The sequence below is a fragment of the Macaca thibetana genome, chromosome 5 (assembly GCF_024542745.1).
Source record: "Macaca thibetana thibetana isolate TM-01 chromosome 5, ASM2454274v1, whole genome shotgun sequence".
In the NCBI taxonomy this organism is placed as follows: domain Eukaryota; kingdom Metazoa; phylum Chordata; class Mammalia; order Primates; family Cercopithecidae; genus Macaca; species Macaca thibetana.
Genome location: NC_065582.1, coordinates 89,967,465 through 89,989,374, shown reverse-complemented (window position 1 = coordinate 89,989,374; position 21,910 = coordinate 89,967,465). Strand labels below are relative to the sequence as shown.

The 21,910-nt window shown below is 42.1% G+C and overlaps 2 protein-coding genes and 1 pseudogene across 5 annotated transcripts in view; 1 reads left to right on the top strand and 2 right to left on the bottom strand.

The window, feature by feature from the left end:
* Positions 1-21,910, top strand: part of METAP1 (methionyl aminopeptidase 1) — a 99,963-nt gene that overhangs the window by 50,489 nt on the left and 27,564 nt on the right. For 2 of the 4 annotated variants that reach the window (XM_050790648.1, XM_050790649.1), the window contains 3 exons: positions 15,770-15,821; positions 18,740-18,833; positions 21,435-21,547. In XM_050790648.1, coding sequence (XP_050646605.1) covers positions 18,791-18,833; positions 21,435-21,547 — 156 coding nt within the window. In that variant the 5' untranslated portion in view covers positions 15,770-15,821; positions 18,740-18,790. Of the gene's footprint in view, positions 1-11,497; positions 13,006-15,769; positions 15,822-18,739; positions 18,834-21,434; positions 21,548-21,910 lie in introns of those variants that run through there. The other 2 variants (XM_050790647.1, XM_050790645.1) reach the window with 2 other exon arrangements.
* EIF4E (eukaryotic translation initiation factor 4E) overlaps positions 1-21,910 on the bottom strand; it is a 151,003-nt gene that overhangs the window by 128,212 nt on the left and 881 nt on the right. The gene's annotated exons all lie outside the window — the stretch shown is intronic.
* Positions 7,864-9,522, bottom strand: LOC126954781 (activator of basal transcription 1-like; annotated as a pseudogene).

The window sequence follows — 21,910 nt, the reverse complement described above, 5'->3', positions numbered from 1 at the left end:
TGCAAGTACCACTCCAGTTATACGGTGGAGTATCCAGTAAGTGCCCTCCCACAATGCCACCATATGTTCCACTTGAGGATGGCTGATGGAGGCCTGATGGGTTAGCTCTTAGAAGTGCCTTACCTCCTTGCATTCCTGTGAAATTTCCAAGGAATATTGAGTTCTCCTGCCGTGAGAGGCATGAGGCAAACTTTACCCTGGAAGATGGAGGCTGAATGGCCCTCAGGGGCTGACCTGCAGGGTGTTGTATCTCTCTGCAGGATATAGCAGAGAGAGAGCTTGGCAAGATTCATCATTCCAGGCTGTAGAATCTTGAAAGAGAGCTACCACACACTCCAAATCCGTCGCATGTGAAGACGACTTAAGTGGAAAGGGGACAGTCTGGGCCTCTGGCCTACCGTGTGCACAAGTTTAACAGTCGATTTTGTTTAGAGTGCGGACAGAATATTTAATCCATTCTAACCAGGCATTTGCATTTTGATACCCTGTCTCAATAGCTAAAGTCTGCTTTAAGTCATTTACTTGTACTACTGATGCTTTTGTCTTATCATTTAGTAAGGGACTAATCAGGATAATAAAAGTTTGATTTAAAGCCAAGACTACTGGGGTTGGATAAGGGAAAGGAGGAGGAGGGAGAAGGCGTATTTCAAACATGCCTATAGGATCCTTCCTGTTGACATTTGCCCCAATACCATAGAGATGGCTGATAGCTGGCTGATTATCAATATTAGTTGAATCAGCAATAGAAATAAGAAAAAGGTTACACTGACAAAGCTTGCAATCAGGGGAAGTGCTTCCTTTGGTAAAATAAAGATTAGGCCTAAGCTCAGTACAAACCCCTCCTGTAGAGGTCCAGCCTCTGTATTGAGTGGTCTGTAGAACATCATTCCAACTGCTGCAAGGCTGCCATTCGGTGGGAATGAAGAAGCGGTGTCATGGCCGTAATTGATCGCATCTATGGGAGTGAGAGACTGTTAGATTAATTGGGGGACCAGGACATAAATATTTTTCTGAGGAGGCTAGTTGTTTTTGGTTATGTAGGTCCCCGCATAGTGTCACTGGACAGGTGTCAAAGGGTATCACTTGAGGCGATTCCAATCTAGTTATGTTAATAATAAAATGAGAGATAGTGAGAGGAAAGAAAGAAAAATAGAAACAAAGGTATATTGGGTTCTTCTTAATTTTAACTTGGTGGGACTTGGCCCGGGGACGACAGCCCAGAATTCTGAGAGTGTCGACACTTTCTTGACTCAAGTGTGATGGGTCTGCCCCTTCTCGGCAGCGCGAACTGCGGTTTTGGTGGTCAATAACACGAGGTAGGGTCCTTCCCAGATTGGCTCGAGCCTTCCTTCCTTCCATCCCTTTATGAAGACGTGGTCTCCAGGCTAATGCAAGTGTACTGGGAATTCCAAGGGTGGTGCTTGTGCTAAAAGACCTTTGGTTTTAAGGGAAAAAAAAGTAGAGGAGAGTCCAAATACGTATTTTCTAAGGAACTGATCTTTGGTTTCAAAGGTAGGCACATCAGCTGAGGAATGCAAACAAGGCAATCCATGTAACATTTCACAGGGGGATGAACTTATATCTCTTCGGGGAGCTGTCCCGATTCTGAATAAAGCAATAGGGAGGCATTTGGTCCATGGTGGGTGAGTCTCTAAAATTTAGTTAGATGACTTTTAAGAGTCTGATTTATTCTTTCTACTCTCCCGGAGGAGGAGGGGTGCTAACGAATATGGCATTCCCATTCTGTGTCCAGCATCTGGGCCAGTTTTGTAATAATCCGTAAAGTGGGTCCTATTATCTGAGTCAACATTTTCTATTAATCCAAACTATGGTATAATATGTTCAATTAAAGCCTTCACTACATTACTGGCAGTGGCCTTTGAGAAAAGAGTGGCCTCTACCCAATGAGTGAGATGGTCTACTATCACTAATAGGTATTTTAGTCAGCCTACTGGCAGTATTTCGGTATAATCAACTTGAACACTTTGGAATGGTCTCAGCCTAGGTGTTCTTCCTCCTAGAGGTAGTTTCTTTAGGGCCTGCTTATTAGTTTTCTTACAGATAATGCAGCTGTCAGTGACCTGTCTGGCCAAGGTATAGATCCCAGTACATCCGTAGACTGAGGGCCCCAGTGCGTTCCTTGGTGTAAGTGGGACAGAACTTCTCTCATAAGGAGTTTGGAGAGCATCTCTTTCTGATCTGAGAGAATCCATTTCCCTTCTGTATTTTCTTTAACCCACATTTCACTCAGTTTTTCCTTTTAGGCGGAAGAGAAAGTAGCTAATTTGGGGGAGAGGAGGCAGGGGGTTAGATGAAATATTTGTTTCACAGCCCTTGCTGCTCTTTTGGCTACCTGGTCTGCAGGATTATTACCTCTATTTTCAAATGAAAAGTCATGCTGGTGTCCAGGGACATGTACAATTGCTGTTTCTCCTGGTAGCTGGAGATTATTTAAAACACAAGTCACTAATGACTCATGAGCAAGCTCTCGACCTTGGCTGTTCATCAGGCCTCTTTCTGTCCCAATTTTTCCAAATGTATGCGCTACCCCAAAAGCGTACTTAGCGTCTGTGTAAGGGTTCCTATCATTTTCTAGATATTTAAGGGCCTGACTGAGAGCAAATAGTTCACAGCCTTGGGCGGAATAGGTATCAGATAATTGCCCTGATTCAATTTCCTCAAGAGTTTCTCCATCCACCACAGCATATCCACTGTGCCTGTTTCCATCAAACATCTGAGAGGACCCATCTAGGAACAAATGTCGTCTTGTTTTATAAGGGGTTTCAGATAGGTCTGGTCGAACCTTGGTATGATAATTAATTAAATCTGGACACAAATGCTCTGTCTGCAGCAATGGATTCCCTGTTAAGAATCCGGCAGGGTTGAGTGAACTGTCAGTGGTTATAGTTAGATCATCTCTTTCTAATAGGATAGCCTCATACTTTAAAATCCTAGAATCAGTCAGCTAGCTTTCCGCTTTTTGATTTAGGATGACTTTGACCTCAAGGGGTGTACTTACTGTTAAGTATCCCCCAAAGGTAATCTTTCTGCTTTCTTCCACTAATATGGCAGTGGCTGCCACAGACTGGATGCACTGGGGACACCCACTGGCAACTGGATCTAAGACTTTGGACAGAAAGGCAACTGGTTGCTGGTGGCCTCCACGTTCTTGAGTGAGTACTCCAAGGGCCACTCCACTGTCTATGTTAACAAGAAGATGAAAGGGTTTTTCTAAAGAAGGCAGGGCTAAGACAGGGGCGGATACCAATCATGCTTTTCATTCGTTTGGTCTACTTCATCAGAAGTCCTTATAAGCGGGTCTGGCCCATTTTTAGTTAATTTCTCATATAGCAATTTACTTCTTAATGCATAAGAATCAATCCATAATCTACAGTATCTAATCAATCCCAGAAATTTTGTAAGTTCCTGTTGAGGCAGGGGCAAGGAGACATTTCCCTTGACCTGTTCAGGTCATATTCTCCTTTTGCCCGTGCTAATTAGATGACCTAAATATCTAACTTCTGGTTCTACATATTGGAGCTTTTCTTTGGAGACCTGCAGTCCCTTAGAGTATAAGTGATTCAGGAAATACACAGAGTATTGACTTTCTTTTTCTATATCTTCTCCAGATACAAATATGTCATCCATATATAGGATTCAATGTAAATGTGGTGGAGTGTCTGTCTCCCTAATAATGCCGTCTAGAGCATGAGTAAAAATATTTGGTGAATCCGCAAATCCTGGGGCAGTACTATCCACTGGTACTGCTGCTTCTGTCCTGTATGGGGGTCCTCCCATTTGAATGTGAATAGATCTCGGCTGTCCTCAGCCAAAGGACATGCCCAGAAAGCATCCTTTAAGTCTATTACAGTAAACCATTGATGACTTTACGGAATTTTACTAAGGTTAGTATATGGATTTGGCATAGCAGGGTGAGTGGTTTGAACTATTTCATTTATAACTCTGAGATCTTATACTAATCGATAGGATTCATCTGGCTTCCTGACAGGTAGGATAAGGGTATTATACGGAGACATGCAAGACTCTAAAAGTTCATCTTTAATAAGGCCTTCAGTCACAGGTTTTAGTCCTACCTGGCCTTCCAAGGAAATCAGGTATTGCTTCCTCTGGGCTACTGCCCCTTGGAACCTTTAAATGTATTTATGTCGGGGGAATCTGTAATCTCCCTTGGTTTCCTTCTCTTGACTATAAGTCCAGATGGATTTTCCTCTCCTCAATGGTAGTTAGCAGGTGGAGAGAGGGAAGGAACCCCTTTGGCCCTACTTGCAGTCCAAGACCTAACTTTAGCATTAAGTCTCTTCCTAACAAATTAGTGCCTACTTCAGGAAATAATAGAAATTGAATATTAGCTGCCCGATTTTTGTATCTGACTTCTGTATCTTCTAGGATTTTGGCCTTAAACCTCTCTCCTTTCACCCCAGATGCTAGTAGCTCTTCTGGAGAACAGCTTAGGCCACTTGGAGAAAAGCATAAGGGAGAACAAGTTGCTCCAGAACCAATGAGGAATGTTATTAGTTCATGGTTTGGTCCCACCTCTAAATTTATCAAGGGCTCTTGGTGGGAATCAAGGTGGAAAAGAAAGAGCCCCTGACTCCCCTGTTCTTCCTCTCCAAAGGTTGGCATGGAATTTCGTCTGTGGCCTTTAGCTCAGGGCATTCTCTCTTAAAATGGCCCAGTTTTCCACATTTATGATACCTATCCTGTCCTCCTTCTCGTTCTCTTCTGGAGCTCCTTTGTTTTGATTTCTCTTCATCTGTTCTACATCTCTAACTTTTATGACACATGCTATGGTCTTCCCATGTTCCATTTCGACCTTGCCCCCTGACTGTCTGTGCGATGGCCCCCGTGGGCGCTGGTCAAAATCTCATCCCAGGTATATTTGGTCCTGGTGAACTCTGCCAAAAAATTTTTGCCTTTTATTTTTATCTGTCTTCATCCCTTCTCATGTATGCTTTCTGTGCTGCTTCTAAAAGTTCTTCAGTTGACCGAGTTTTCCACCTCTCTATCTTTTATAGCTTCCTTGCAATATCTGGCCAACTATTGGTAACAAAATGTAATTTTAACATACCTTGTCCTAGTGGACTGTCAGGATCTATATCAGTGTACCTTCTCATCTGCTCCCTTAGTCCGTCTAAAAAGTGCGTAGGTTCCTCATCTTTCTCTTGTTCATCAAAGACCTTAGTGAGGTTTTGGGGTCTGGGTGCAGACTCCTTGATACCTTTTATAATTAATTCTTGTAGATCCCTCATATTCTCCTGGTGAACAGCATTATTATTATTCCATTGTGCGTCCAGAGCAGGAAATGTAACATTCGCTGCTGGAATATTTTGACCGGCAGGGTTATCACGTTCCCAGGTCCCCATAGCAGCTCTACGGATCATGTTTCACTCTTCCTTTGAAAAGAGTATACCAGCTGGGTGCAGTGGCTCATGCCTGTAATCCCAGCACTTTGGGAGGCCGAGGCAGGCGGATCACAAGGTCAGGAGATCGAGACCATCCTGGCTAACACGGTGAAACCCTGTCTCTACTAAAAATACAAAAAATTAGCTGAGTGTGGTGGCGGGCGCCTGTAGTCCCTGCTACTTGGGAGGCTGAGGCAGGAGAATGACGTGAACCTGAGAGGCGGAGCTTGCAGTGAGCCGAGATTGTGCCACTGCACTCCAGCCTGGGCCACAGAGCGAGACTCCGTCTCAAAGGAAAAAAAAAAGGAAAAGAGGATACCCAGGATTGACATTAATTCAGTCCAAGTATATAGTTTGGGACCTAAAAACTGGTCAGTTTGCTCTACTACTCTCTCTGGGTCATCTAGCAAAGGCTTAAGCCCTTTCTTTAGACCTCGGACTTCAGAGGGGGTTAAAGGGGCGTTCAAGAATCCAATTGCGCCCCTACCCTGTGGCACCTCCTTTAGAGGGAAGAGCTGAAAAGCTGGCTCTTTGGAAACACAGGGAAAGGGAAATTTTTGAATATTCCTTCTACATTGTTCTCTCTCTCTCAAGCCCTCTTTTTAAGGAGAGATCAGAGGCTTCTGCCTACGGAGCCTGAGGAGGAGGAGGCGGGACTAGAAATGGAGGAAGATGGTTTAGGGGATCCCACTGGATATTCTCTTTTTACCCTCCTCCATCCCTTTCTTCAGATCCCTTAGGGGATAAAGAGAAACTGGCCCCTGCTGCCAGCACATGGCATAGTCTGTCTCTTCTGAAGACATAGGACTCTTGCTATTAACATAGAGTTTTAGAAGCTGGCAGACCCAGTCTTCATTTGAGCCATACTTTGGCCAGAAAACAGCAGGATTTAAAATTGGTTCTTGGGTCCACAGAAAGCAACAATAGTTGATCATTAGTTGCTTTTTCTTATGTTTAGTCCTTTCATTTTCTTTCCAATGTGTAAGCATAAGTCCTAAAGGACTATGAGGAGGAATTCAGTCTTTCTTGCCTCCTTCATCTCTGACCTGGTTTTCAGTTCCAGGCCTACTAGAAGTATTCCGCATATTGGGTGAGACTTTTTCCCAGTAGACTCAATCCCCCAGATCCTCCAGCTCAGAGGTATCTTGTCTGCTCAAATGTATTTCCTCCTTTTCCCCTGGGATTAGCCTTCCCCTTTTTAGTCTTAGTTTCTTTATTGCCTGTATTCTCAGTTCCCTGGAGATAACTTTCTCCCCTCTGTTCCCTGTCCTGAAGATAATCCACTCTCGTCTTACAGTCACTTTCTCTCAACCGCAATCATTCACTCACATACATCCCACATATTCCCTCAAGGAAGGACCACTAAAGAAGTAGTTTGCCGCCTTCTAACAGTTTTTCCTACCTTGGCTCACGCACAAGGTCTCCTGGTCCCGCAATTTTAAAAGTTTCTCCTTGTCCCCTGCATTGCTGAGAATCCAAATGTATTCCTCGCAGCAGGTAAGCCCTGGCTATCTCCCTGGGGCTGCCGTAACAGGATGGTTGGGCGCCTCCCCACAAGAGAGGACCAAGGACCGGAGGGGCAACAGTGTCCCTCTACAGGCCACGAAATTTATGGGCACAGGAGTTCGATGTAAAGAAATCAACTCCGAGACAAAGGATCTCTCAGCAAGGCTAGTTTACTTTCTGCAGAAAGGGTGCACTCCCCAGCAATCCAGCCATGAGAGCACACCGGACAAAGGAGACGGGGACATTTATAACCTTTACATCCTGATGCAATCCCCGATGGCTGTGCCCCATTCCCATCGGCTGGGATGGGACCTCACACTCGAAACTTAACTCGATTGGCTAATAATTTAAAACTTTCCTAAATAGGAAGAAGGGAAAGAGGACAAAGAAAAGAGGAAGTTAGTGATGAGAAGTCAGAGGAGTTCCCAAATAAGGAATGGCATGTATCCTGATCTGGGACTCATTTAGCCTTGTGTCAACCTTCCGGAACAAGTTGGGGCAGCCTTGGAATATACACATACAAACATTTAACTGGGGAATGATAAATCCTTTATGGATTTAAGAAACTTTGTAGAATTTCTCCTTACCTTACAAGGCCCTTCCTGGGGGCAGGAAGTGGGATTTTAAGAGGACCCTATAGCAGCAGGCAGCCAAGAGTCAAACAAAACAAGCATATGCAATAGTCATAATTATGCTATTGTGACAGTATGAATTAGCCAGGCATGTACAGGAGTTCAGATGGGGGAATAGTGGAAGCCCACAAAACTTCCACTTTTGGGCCCTCGCCAAAGCAGTGAGACTGGGCCGTCACCAGTGCAGAGACACTGGTCTGAGAAACACAATAAAATGTCTACCTGGGTAGTCATCATCATTCTATTATGAGGTAGACAGGAAGCAGAGTGGGGCCAGGAGATGGAAGGGGCCACCCTCGCCCTCAGGAGTCCCTGACTAGGGAAGGTCCTTCCACGCTCTCTGAAGGTGGCGGGGCCCCAAATATCCTGGCCAGGAGCGCTTTGTTGGAGCGGGTCTTGTCCTGGGCAGTTGCCAGGTAAGCCCATTCACGCCCCCTGGCTGTGCTGCTTTCCGGGCCGTCAGTTCCTGCTCAGTAGGCTGCTGGGCAGACGTCCAGGAGCCATCTGGGTGAACAAGGTCCCCATCAGCAGCAAAAAAGCGTTGTCCCCATTCCACACTTTGAAGATAGAAGATGGTCTCTCACTTGGCCTGAGGGACCTCCGCTCTCAGGCGCTGTCTGCCTGTGTACCTGGCGCTCGCTGTGGTGGGACCAGGTGAAATGATGCAAGTACTCCAGATTCCATAGGTCATAATGGAAGGGTCTACACCTGCAGGCACCTATAGGCGTGTTGTGTAGACTGGCCGCCACGCTCTTGGCTCTGTGCTTGTCACGGAACTCCACCCATCCCTCGTTGTAGTCCTTGCTGTAGGACTGCTTTTTTTCCCTCCCATGGCTGCTGCTGCCTTCTTCTTACATCTCATGAACCAGTCCTCAGCCTGAAAGAAAACGCGTCTGACCTCACCACAGGTGCTAAGAAGGTTGCTGATGTGCAGGGCTGGAAGTGTGGTGGGATATGGCCCAGGTACACAATACCTGGCACTACCTGCTTCTTGTTGCCACAGGCCTTTTCTTTGGATTCCTCCTGTTCCTCCTCTGCATCTAGTGTCTGGTCTGTCCCTTCCAGTGCCTTTGTTCTGTTGCGGCCTTCTCCGATTCTTCTGCCTCCATGTTGACTGACAAGAGCAGCACGACCTAATTTCATTACTTCTAATGACTGCATAGATTCATTTGCACGATTAAATCATAATTTAACCTATTTTATATTGATGTATATCTGAATTCTCTTTAATTTTTCACAATTATAAGTAATGCTATAGTGAGCATTAAGTTGCATATGTTTTGCTCATTTGTCAGATTATTTCCTTTGGTTAAACTATTTGGAATTGAGCTACTGGGTCAAAGTATTTTTTTGTCTTTGTATATGTGTTTACATATTAAGTATTTGAAAGTATTTATATATATGTTGTATCTTGATACATGCAAATCCTTGTAGTTACCAGGTGACTACTCAGCTTTCTTGCTAACATTGTATGGTGTGCTTATTTCCTCACTCTCTCATCAACATGAATTGATGTTAGATTTGAGATGGTGGAAAAGAGATAATACAGGATTTTAAGGTAATAGGACACATTATGGGTGGTCACATTATGAAAACCATTTAATGTTAATTCTAGCCACTACTTTAGGATGGTTTGGAATAGGAAAGAATTTGAGAGAGGTTCAAGATGGGGAGATACATTGTGAAGCTGTTGTAGTTTGGCAAGTCAGTGGGGCCTAAAATAAGGTGGGAGTTAGTTGCACAGGTTAATTTGATAGATGCTAAAGTAGTGTAACCATACGGTGGGTTCACCTTGCTTGCTGCCTAGACAGAGCTGATTTATCAAGACAAGGCAATTGCAGTAGAGAAAGAGTTACTTACTCATGCAGAGCCAGTGTGTGGGAGATGGTAGTTTTATTACTCAAATCAGTCTCCTCAAGCATTTGGGTAAGGAAGGAGACCACCCCTTATATTGTCCTATGCCCAATTTCTGCCTCCAAAGAAAGTAGTAGTAAAAGCTTAAAGGCAGAAATGAAATCCACAAGCAGACAGCCTGGCGCTGTGTCCTGGGCCTCGTAGTTAAAGATCAACCCCTGACCTAACCAGTTATGTTATCTATAGATTCCAGACATTGTATGGAAAAGCATTGTAAAAATCCCTGTCCTGTTCTGTTCCATTCTGATTACCGTTGCATGCAGCCCCCAGTCACCTATCCCCTGCTTGCTCAATCGATCACGACACTCTCACGTGGACCCACTTAGAGTTGTGAGCCCTTAAAAGGGACAGGAATTGCTCACTCAGAGAGCTTGGCTCTTGAGACAGGAGTCTTGTCAATGCTCCCGTCCAAATAAACCCCTTCCTTCTTTAACTTGGTGTCTGAGGGGTTTTGTCTGCGGCTCTTCCTGCTACATGGGGATCAGCGTTTTTACAGATAATTTGGTTGGGGGGGTGGGCAGTGAGTCGGGAGTACTGATTGGTTGGGTCAGAGATGAAATCAGAGAGAGTCAAAGCTATCTTCTTGTGTCTGGAATTGGTGGGTTCTTGGTCTCGCTGACTTCAAGAATGAAGCTATGGACCCTCACGACGAGTGTTACAGTTCTTAAAGATGGTGTGTTTGGAGTTTCTTCCTTCTGATGTTTGGACATGTCTGGAGTTTCTTTATTCTGGTGGGTTCGTGGTCTCGCTGACTTCAGGAGTGAAGTTGCAGACCTTTGCGGTGAGAGTTACAGCTCTTAAAGGCAGTATGTCTAGAGTTGTTTGTCCCTCCTGGTGGGTTCGTGGTCTCATTGGCTTCAGGAGTGAAGTTGCAAACCTTCACAGTGAGTGTTACAGCTCATAAAGGCGAAGCGGACCCAAAGAGTGAGTAGCAGCAAGATTTATTGGGAAGAGTGAAAGAACAAAGCTTCCACCGTGTGGAAGGGGGCCCAAGTGGGTTGCTGCTAGCTGGCTCAGGCAGCCTGCTTTTATTCCATTATTGGGCCCCACCCACATCCTGCTGATTGGTCCATTTTTCAGAGAGCTGATTGGTCTGTTTTGACAGGGTGCTGACAATCCCTGAGCTAGACACAGAGTGCTGATTGGTGCATTTACAATCCGTTGGCTAGACACAAAAGTTTTCCAAGTCCCCACTAGATTAGCTAAACACAGAGTACTGATTTTGGTGCGTTTATAAACCTTGAGCTAGACGCAGGGTGCTGATTGGTGCATTTACAATCCTTTAGCTAGACATAAAGGTTCTCCAAGTCCCCACCAGATTAGCTAGATACAGAGTGCTGATTGGTGCATCCACGAACCCCGAGCTCGACACAGAGTGCTGATTGGTGCATATACAATGCTTTAGGCTAGACATAAAAGTTTTCCAAGTCCCCACCTGACTCAGGAGCCCAGCTGGCTTGGCCTAGTGGATCCTGCACCAGGGCCATGGGCAGAGCTGCCCGCCAGTCCCACGCCACGTGTTTGCACTCATCAGCCCATGGGCGGTTGATGGGATCCGGCACTGCGGAGCAGGGGGTAGCATTCGTCAGGGAGGCTTGGGCTGTGTGAGAGCCCACTGCGTGGGGGCTCAGGCATGGCGGGCTGCAGGTCCCAAGCCCTGTCCCCTGGGGAGGTGGCTGAGGCCCAGTGAGAATTCAAGCGTGGTGCGGGTGGGCTGGCAGTGCTGGGGGACCCGGCGTACCCTCCGCAGCTGCTGGCCTGGGTGCTAAGCTCCTCACTGTCTGGGGCCGGCAGCACCAGCTGGCTGCTCCGAGTGCAGGGCCCCCGAGCCTGCGCCTACCTGGAACTTGTGCTGGCCTGTGAGCCCTGTGTGCAGCCCCATTTCTCACCGGCGCCTCACCCTCCACACCTGCCCACAAGCAGAGGGAGCCGGCTCTGGCCTCTGCCAGCCCAGAGAGGGGCTCCCGCAGTGCAGCCGCGGGCTGAAGGGCTCCTCAAGCTTGGCCAGAGTGGACGCTGAGGCTGAGGAGGCACTGAGAGCAGGGGCTGCTAGCACGTTGTCACCTCTCACTCTTGTGCCGAGTCAGTTCCTGTGTAGGGGCCACAAGACCACATAAGCCAGTTTACTCATCTGGATGATGGCAGCTGATCCATCAAGTGAAGGGTCTGCAAAATATTTCAAGCACTGATCTTAGGTTTTGCAATAGTGTTGTTATCCCCAGGGGTGATTTGGGGAGGGTCAGAATCTTGTAGCCTCCAGCTGCATGACTCCTGAAACATAATTTCTAATCTTTTGGCTAATTTGTTAGTCCTACAAAGGCAGTCTGGTTTCCAGGAAGAAGGATTTGGTTTGGGAAAGGGCTGTTATTGTCTTTAAGTTGTTCCCAACCTGTTTGGCACCAGGGAAAAGTTTTGTGGAAGTCAGTTTTTCCATGGACTTGGGGGTGGTGGGGATATGTTTTCAGGATGAAACTGTTCCACCTCAGATCTTCAAGCATTAGTTAGATTCTCATAAGGAACGTACAACCTGGATCCTTGCATTTGCAGTTCACAATAGAGTTTGTGCGCTTTTATAAGAATCTAATGCCACTGCTGATCTGACAGGAGGTGGAGCTCAGGCTCTACCCGGTAATGTGGTAATGCCAGCCCATCTGCTGCTCACCTTGTGCTGTGCAGCCTGCTTCCTAACAGGCCACCAACCAGTAGTAGTCTGTGGCCTGGGGTTTGGGGACCCTTGTTTTAAACTATAAGTTTCTCCCAAAGTTAGTTTGGCCTGTGCCCAGGAATGAACAAGGACAGATTGGAGGTTAGAAGCAAGACAGAATTGGTTAGGTCAGATCTCTTTCACTGTTTGAGTTATAATTTTGTAGTGGCGGTTTCAGTAGGAAATGACTTGTTCTAGAAGTGAAATGCGAGCACCTTCTCTTAACTCTGACTTTTTTCCTCTTCAGTGATTCACAGTACTGGACATAAATAAGAATTATCTACGTAGCAAATTCCCAGAGATTCTGATTGAATTTGAAGTGGGGAATAACATGGCTATTTATTTGTAAAGAAAAGCATTCCATAGGATTTTAATGAGGAGCCAGAGCTGAGAACCACACTATCCCATTTTAGCTTATAAACCAAAAAAAATAAAATTTGAACTGCCGTCCTACCCTGGCCCCCAGCAACTATCTGAATGGACTCTCCCTTCTTGGCCAGGGCACTCTGACCTGAAAGACTGGTTCAGGCCATGACTGGAAGTGGAAGTTGGACGTGCCCTTCCAGCATTAGCATCAACACAGACCTTGAGTCTGATAAGAAATATTTACAATCTATTTTCTCTGAAGCCTGTTATGTTACCTGGAGACTTCATCTGCATGGTAAAAACCTTGGTCTCTATAACCCCTTGTCTTAACCCAGACATTCCTTTCTACAGATAATAACACTTTCAACCAATTGCCAGTCAGAATATGTTTAAATCTACCTGTCACCTGGAAGGCTTCTTCCCCACTTTGAGTTGTCCCACCCTTCCAGATGGAACCAGTGTAAGTCTTACATGTATTGATTGATGTGTAAAAGCAAACTGTACCCTGACCACCTTGGGCACATGTCATCAGTACCTCATGAGGCTGTCACTGGTGCATCCTTAATTTTGGCAAAATAAACTTTCTAAAGTGACTGAGGCCTGTCTCAGATATTTTGGGTTCATAAGCTCCTAAATTTAGTAAATTCCTGTTGGTGCTAAAGAAAAAGCATGTTGTCCTGGGTTGAAAACTGAAGTTCTACCTACTGGTTATAATAATGCCTTGGTGTTATTAAATAAGTGGAGAATAAAGAGTAAGACAAAGTGCTTGTCAGCGAGTATTGAATAAGTACATGTGACATGTTAAGCTTGTGGGTGGAGTGAAGTGTGGACATTTTTTAGAGAAAGTAGTATTTGAAACAGACCTAATGGAATGGGTAAAGCTTCTGAGGACACAGTTATAACGGTGAGTGTTTGGTGAGTGTTAGGATTAGGTAGGTCAGGTTGTACAAAGGGAAGAGATTGAGAAGTGTGGTGTTTGCCTGGGGAACTCTAAATCTAGGTTAGTTAGGTCTTTGGTTCATTTGTTAGAGATGAGGAGGGAAAGATTGCCCAGTTAAGGAGTCAGAAATTAACTCTTCGGAGAATGGGTAGTCTTTCAGGATTTTGAGTATTCCTCTTCTACTGGTGAATAAGAGGAAGAAAAAGAGTGAAGTTGTGATTTAGGGAAGGAATATTATTTAGGTTTAGAGAGTTCTTAGGAGATGTGGGAATGTTTTGACAACATTAATGATGTTGAAGACCATGACTTGGTTGCCTCATGGCCCCAGTAAGGAAGAGAAAAATCGGTGTCCTTACGGAGGTGAGAGGGGTTTATTATGAATATTTTGGTTACTTTTTGCTCATATATTTTAAAATATAAGCCCTTAGCTAATGAATCTGTTTTGTGAGACAAGTCCTTATTTAATGAGAATAATTCTATCAGCCCTCTTGTTAAAAAGCTAGAATTTGATGGATGTTTCATGAACCAAGTATAAAGCACTCTGAAATCCTCTGAGGAGAATACATGGCTATTTGAGTAGCTACTTTTCAATGTATATGCTGAATTTCAAAATATTAGTTAATGATGGCTTTGAAGACCTAAGGGAAAATTTCCCCTTTGCCCTCTGAAGTTTCACCAGAAAATCAACTTACAAAAAGCAAATTAATAGGAGAAATGGTATACAAATTTATTAGTGTGCATGGGGGAGAATCACAGAATGTCTAATAACCCACTGGGGTACAGATGCTTATACCCTAGTTCTTGGGGAAAAGGAGATGGGGAAATGTGGATGTTTTTATGGGGATTGTAAATGATTTTTAGGGGGGAACTCAATGGGCTTGAAGGACAAGTGGCCTGGGACAGTCTTTTAGGCCTGCAGAACACACATGGTTTGTGAAGAGTCCTTCCAGGTATGTTGACAGACTTTAGTCTTTCTTGCTGCAGTATGAATTCAGTTAATGAAAACTCAGAGAAGGGACAAGAGGTCAACCCCCCACCTTTTGTCATATAACCTAACATATTTACACATTCCTTGGATTCTGAGGAATATGACATGGACATTTTTGAGGTGCCATTGTTCTGCTTACCAGACTAACCCAATCTCCCCAAAAGACTGAGCTCGGTTTTAGCTTCAAAACTGAAAAATCTCTAATGTTGTAGATACCTTTTTATACATTTGGAATCTGTTTAGGTTGTAGGCTGTAGAGATAGGGATGACCTGGATTTTCTTCACTTAACTGTTGCCGGCTGTGGAGGCTACAGGAAGAATAAAGAGAAAGTAGTGAAGATTCTAGTCAAGGATGGGGAAACTGATCTTTCAGAGTCCCTTGGGCAAGCCTTTACAGAAGGCAGCTTTAGTGTAATATGATTTGATTAACTACATAGTCCTGGGGATTTTTTTTTTCTGTGTTTTTTTTTTCTTGGCTTTCTTCTTGTCCATGTCTTACTAGTTTTATGTCTACAAAGATAAAACATTTGTAGGACTTTGTGAATTTTCTTAGCATTTTTAATAATTTATTTGCATAACTTTGAACTCTTTGAAGGAGAAGCCATCACTCAAAACATAAAGTCTATGTCTGGTTGAATTATTCTTTTCCTTTATTACTTGAGTTCCTTACTTGAATTCAATTAATTACTTGAATTCATTTTCCTAGTTTGTCACTTCTTACTAGTGTTTGAAATATGTTACATGAACATTTTTTCCTAAATGATGTCTTTTCTAGTTATTAATTCTGATCATTCAGTCAAGCATTTACTGAAACCCTAGCAGAGCCAGGCACTCTGCTTATGGCCTCAGCTTATGGCCTCAGGGCTGTGTCACATAGTAACTACTCACATGGGTGATTTTAGTGTGTGTGTATGACTGATTTGCAACCTAACTACTGTAAATAAAAGAATCTGCAAAAATTTTCTTCCAGTTTTTTTCAGTGTGTAATTGGTTGTCTAATGATTCTTTTGAAATACTTCAGAATAATTTGTTGACATAAAATTGAAATATAACTATGACTACTATATAACATTTAGCCTAATGTTCCTTGCTTATTTGAAGTAAAGTTTAGGTTGCTTTTTGAAGTGAATATTGAACAGGTGTCATTTCTTAATTTTTTCCAAATATTTATTTTGCAAAGTTACAGGTCTTGATTTTTGCAAATAGTTTATAGTAACTCTTGCTTATATACAATATTCCTTAAAATGTTTCTCATTAAGGAAGGCCTGACACTAATTTCCTTTTTTGTTCTTTTAGGAATGTTTTAAAGGAAGTTGGGCTACTCACAAGTTACTACATAAGAAAGCAAGTAAGTACAATCACAAATTTTTATACCATTTGTCTTAGAAGTGGCATTTGTGCCAGAAAATAAGAATTCTTCCAGTTCTGAAGGTGTATATTTGAAAGTTCTGAAAGTATAATCCCGAATACTAGAATTATGACATATTTTAAATTCTTTGTGATATGTAATGCAAATAAAATATGTCTGAATAATATCTTAATCTTGTTTTACATATTTAACATGAAAATATGAGATAGTTGTTAGTATAGATGGATCTTACTTGAGCCACACCTGATGATACTCTAATCTTTTGACACCTTCTTGTGTTGCTGGAAGTGTTTGCATATAGTAGTCAGGGCTTATGTGAGTGATTTGGCTTCATTTAACCAGATCCCTTTTGGTTTCTTCTAGTTTCAATTTGTATTGCTTTTTCTACTCAAAACTATGTTACTTTGTTTTTTGGTGTTTTAATGTTACTACCTGCAGTCTAATGTTTAATTTTCTTTTTTGAAGTTTTGTGTGTAATACCACAAAGTAAAACTATTAGCAGCTTCTTAGCTATTGCTGTCAGCCACAGTGATGTAGCTGAAATTCACATAGCGTTTTTTGCTCCAGCTAATTTATCCTGTAAATTCACGTCATTAGTGTGGCTGGTCTAAGAAAACCTGTCACAGTTGCCTGAAAGTTGACAAGGGCTTTCTGTTCTGTATAGCATTGCCATCCTGATGGATCAAAGCTTGATTTAATTTGAAGTGGGAAATAACGTGGCTATTTATTTACATGGTTCTTGGTATAAGGTTTCTGTCTCTACATATGTAATCTTGGTGTCTTATATTCATCTACTTGTGTGTTTTTTTTTTTTTTTTTTAGGAGTTAGCTGATTTAATGGAGTTTGAATGTAGTTTGTTTTTACCAAAACAAATCTAATTGAGGTCAGCCAAACCACCATTTGAAGGAACAGGGAAATACAGATGTGAAAAAGATAAATTTTCTGTGGTTGTATAAAGCAACATCTACATTTAATGGACATGCTAGGTTGTTGTGGGAGAAATGTGGTTAGAGATGAGGAAAAATGATATGACTCTGTAAGTTTATCAACGCATAAAAGATAGGACTTGTTGATTTGTTACCTCTATCAAAATTTAGAGATGGATTTAAGTAATCTCACTTAACTTTATTCATTCATGCATTACATACATCCTGTATTTCTAGTGTGTTAGGTATTTTGCAGAACTCTTTGAGCCAGTTATTAGCATTTTGTATCCAGGAAGTTAAAGCATTGGTAAGTAATAAAGGGTTGAGGTTAAACAGTATGTTAGTAAAAAAGCCTATAATGGGCCTCTCAGATTTGCTAACTCATTGATGTGTGCCTATTTCTTCAATACTGGAAATTTAAGGGAAGGGCTATTTCCTTTTGATTGACACTACAAGGGAATAAACAGCAGGTGTTCCCTATATAAAAAGAAGGTAATTATTACAACACTGGATTTAGGCTATTTACATTTTACTTATATCTCTAGTGTTTAATATGGTGCCATCTTGTAGCTGTTGCTCTCTTGGATCTTTTGGGATAACTTTTTTCGGTGGATAAGCCTGCTGTATTTAATCCCTTTGGCTATGGTGGATAGAGATCATCCTCAGGTGGCTAGCTCCGTATCTTTCATATCCTAATAAGCTGACTACAGTAAACGTTGAGTGACAGTCCTAGAGGAGGGAATGGTGTGGAGAAGGGTGATCTCCAGAGACAAGAAGAGTATCGAGAAAAGCATTGGGGAAACACAATGTTGCGCTAGGAAGGAACCAGTGCATTTTTAAAGTTAGCACTTCAGTCTAAGAAACGATAGTGAGATAACACATAGCAAGCATTTCTTGTCATGAAGATGATGTAGTTAGGTTTTTTTTTTTTTTTAAGTGTAGTGTCTACTGATGTCTGATTAATATTCATATGGATATATTGATCTATAATTTGCTTTTAATATATTTGGTTTTGGTATTGAAGCAATTCTGGACTCATGAAATAAAATGGGATATATTTCCCACTTCTATTTTCTGGAAGAGATTATATAGAATTGGTATTATTTCTTTTTTAAATGTTTGATAGAATTCACCACTGGAACATCTGGATCTGGGGTTTGCTTAATCATAGAAGCTTAATTTTTTAATGCAGGCATTAGGAAATTTTCAAGTGAGTTAAATGACTCAGGTAGTTTTTTTTTTTTTTTTTTTTTTTTTAAACTTGTCATAGTAAAGACCATTCAGATGGTAAAGTCCTTAATTAAAAGCACATAATGCTGATTCTTGGGTGCATGTTTTTTATATTGTATCTTCTGTCACAGTGTACCTTAAGCAGCGTTTACTTTTAGTATGATCTGTAGAAGTTGTAGCATTTCACATCTCAAGACTGTATTACTGTACACTTTTTAATGTATCACTGGCATATTCAGTGTGTTTGTTTCTCATGTTCCTGACGTGAAGGTGGAAGAATTTGACAAGTATCTTGAATAGCCAAAATTAAGGTATAAAAACCGCATTTAGGCCAGGCACGGTGGCTCACACCTGTAATCCCACATTTTGGGAGGCCGAGGCGGGCGAATCACGAGGTCAGGAGATGAGATCATCCTGGCTAACAGTGTGAAACCCCATCTTTACTAAAAATACAAAAAGATTAGCCGGGCGTGGTGGCGGGCCCCTGTAGTCCCAGCTACTCGGAAGGCTGAGGCAGGAGAATGGCGTGAACCAGGGAGGCGGAGCTTGCAGTGAGCCAAGATTGCACCACTGCACTCCAGCCTGGGTGACAGAGCGACACTCCATCTCAATAAAAAAAATAAAAAAGAAAAAACAGAACAAAACAAAAAAACCCGCAATTAATAAAATAACTCAAAGTGATACTTTTTCTTCCACTCCTCTACCCATTCACACTAGTGTGCCTGATTTTTGGATTACAGAGAGAAGGTGTTATGTAATGTCTTAAACTGGCTCCACCAAACTTTGCGACCATGGGTTACTCTAAGTCTCACCTCCAAGATGCTGGAATCACAGGTTTGTGTGAGGATTAAATAAGCAAATCCATGAGAAGTGTTTAGCATGTGTACCATACATAGTAAGTACTCAAAAACTAATTATCATATCTGGAAGACTTGAGTCAGAATTTTGATCAGAAAATCCTGTCCCATGCAAAGCTTAGACATGTTTAGTATTTTGTGTCAGCTGACCAGAGGAAGCAGCCTGCATACAACTTTTTAAAGAACAAAGCCTGACTGTGATGAACTTTGGGCCAGACCTTGCATGTATCACGTACATATGACACTACCTGCATTTTACCTGGGACTGTTGCATTGTAATGTTTGGAAGACAGCTTACAAATGTTTATTTATACTGTCCTGTTGTACAGTCTTTTCAAAAAGATTAGTTATTATGCAGTTGTGCTACCATCATCAGCTCAATTCAGATTTATTAATGGTCTATTATGTGGGTAGCACCTAAGGCTAATTGATCCTAAAATGTAAACGAATTTTCTTTTCAAGCGTGAATTTCCGTTAAGCAAATTATACCTAGAGATGAGAGAAGAACTTGTGATATTCAACTTTAGTTGTCGTGGTAGTTTTGGGTTATACTATTTGTTTGCTTTACTTTTTTTTTTGAGACAGTGTTCCTCTGTTGCCCAGGCTGGAGTGCAGTGGTGCAATCACGGCTCACTGAAGCCTAAACCTCCTGGGCTCGAGCAATCCTTCTACCTCACCTCAGCCTTCTGAGTAGTTGGGACTACAGGCATGTGCCACCATGCCCAGCTAAGTTTCATATATTTTGTGGAGACGGGTTTTTCCATGTTGTCCAAGCTGGTCTTGAATTTCTGAGCTCGAGCAGTCCACCCACCTTGAACTCCCAAAGTGCTGGGATTACAGGCCTGAGCTGCTGCTCCTGGACCTAAATTCTCTTTTGAATATAGACTGTGGAAGGGTAAAATCCAGATCAACAGGAAGCTTTAAAAGATTTTTACACCCTCACCTTCTCCCTGTTCCCTGCCCAGGAGTATGCTAGTGCAAAAAGCCTGCGTCTTGATTGCTGTTCTCTCCTGGGTTTTGGGAGAAAATTATTTTTGAGGTTCATGTTTCAGACAAAATCACTTGATGCACTTCATAGCTGAAGCAGGCTCAGTTGGCCCCCATTTCAAACTGTTTTCTGTCATGTTTGACCCAAGTAGCAATGGATGAAGTTTGTTTTTGTCCTGTGATGAGAAAGTTTTCCCATTGATATTAACATTCACAGTGACTTTTTGGAATTCCAGAGGGGAGAAAGATATTTTAAAATTCAGTAGCATGGTATCTTTATTTTAAAATTCAGTAGCACGGTATCTTTCTATTCCTTTATATGTAATAGTATAAATATATTATCTTCCAAAGTAATATGAATGGATTTTCTATATTTTTGCATTCTTGTCAATTGTACCTTAAGGGCCTTTCCAAAGTTAGCCACATGCTCTTTAAGAGTACTGGACTGGGGCTGGCATTCTTGTGTCACAGCTATGTGAACCACACAGTCTCTGTTTCCTCATACGTACAATAAAGAAACAACACTAGATTGTCTTTAAGATCTTCTCTAACTTTAACATTTTATGATTACATCTAGTTTCCTTCATTTTGTATTTTAAATAGATTTTTTAAGAGGGGAGTTTTATTTTTATTTCTTTCAGACACTTCTAAAATCAGTTTGAGATTTGACTTTTAATACCTATGGTAGAATGACAATAATCAGGAAAAGGTCTGAGTGCACTGGGAGGTGTTTAGGCCAATACTTGGTCCACGAGGGACTTGTATTCCTGCTATTTAAAGTCTTAGGTTTGTAGTTTTATTTTACTATGTGGATAAGAGGTGCAGCCAGTGTGTTGACATCACAGGCACCAAAGAGGGTCTTCTGTGTGAGTAGAATTCTTGCGTATATTTCAGTCAGCACATGTAGATTAATAACTGACAGGATTGTGTGCATGGATGTGATTCTTAATTTTTCTGCTGAACTTTCAACAGATTGTTCCCTCCCTTGTCTTTGCCTTTTTCCTACCTCTTTCCTTTACCCCATTTCTGAAAAGAGGCAAATGATGATCATAAAGTTTTCAAAGTGAATTGAAATACTGACTTGAAAGCCATTGATCAGCTTTGTGAGAAATAATTATTTTTTATTTTAAAGTTGCTTTGGGATTACTTAGGATCTGTTCTTTTAGTAAGAGCATAATTCATTTGTAACATCTGATCTCAGTTGGGTAGGTTTAGGTTTTACTAGGGCTTCATATTTTAAAATGGGTTTTCTATAAATTGATGTGGCAAGAATGCATTAGGAAAGCTGTGTATGGGCTGTTCCTATTCGATATTATGTAAAAACGTAGTATATGTTTACATGGAGTTTTTTCCTTCTAAGACCTTAGATCTTCGAAAAGGAGTTATAAGGGTTTTTGAATATGGCAGTAAAGCAGTTGCTTTGGTGATTTAGGTTAGGGTAGAAGTTTGGTGGATTTTTGTGCCTGGGCTTGTTGGCTTGGTTTTAAACAAGAGATATTCAAAGTATGCTGCTGCTCACTAGCTTGACAACTGAAACATTCCTTTCCCTCCTTCTCTTCTTTCCTCTCACATCTATTCTTCCGTCTCCCAGAGGATGAAAAGGCAAAGCGAGAAGTGTCTTCCTGGACTGTGGAAGGTGATATTAATACTGACCCATGGGCAGGTTATCGATATACTGGTAAACTCAGACCACATTATCCACTGGTGAGTAAATAAGGTAATAAAATCTTAACATTCCAATTTTGAATTTTCCAAAAATGATACTATAGTGAATCATATAATCAGGATTGAGTTTACAAAGGAACTTGCATTTTAGCTCTAAAGCTCTTATGGTACATCATTTGGGAGCTGTTAGCAATCATGGAAGAAGTGGAAAAAAAATTAGATGAAATAGGTAAAACTTTTAAAAAGAAGCGTGGGCTAAGGTGGAATAGATATTTTGTTGTTGGCATGACGGTAGTGTGTATAGTCGTCCCTTGATATCCATGGATGATTGGTTCTAGGGCATCCTCACTCCCACACAGTTTCCAAAATCCACTGATGCTCAAGTTCCTTAAAGTCAACCTT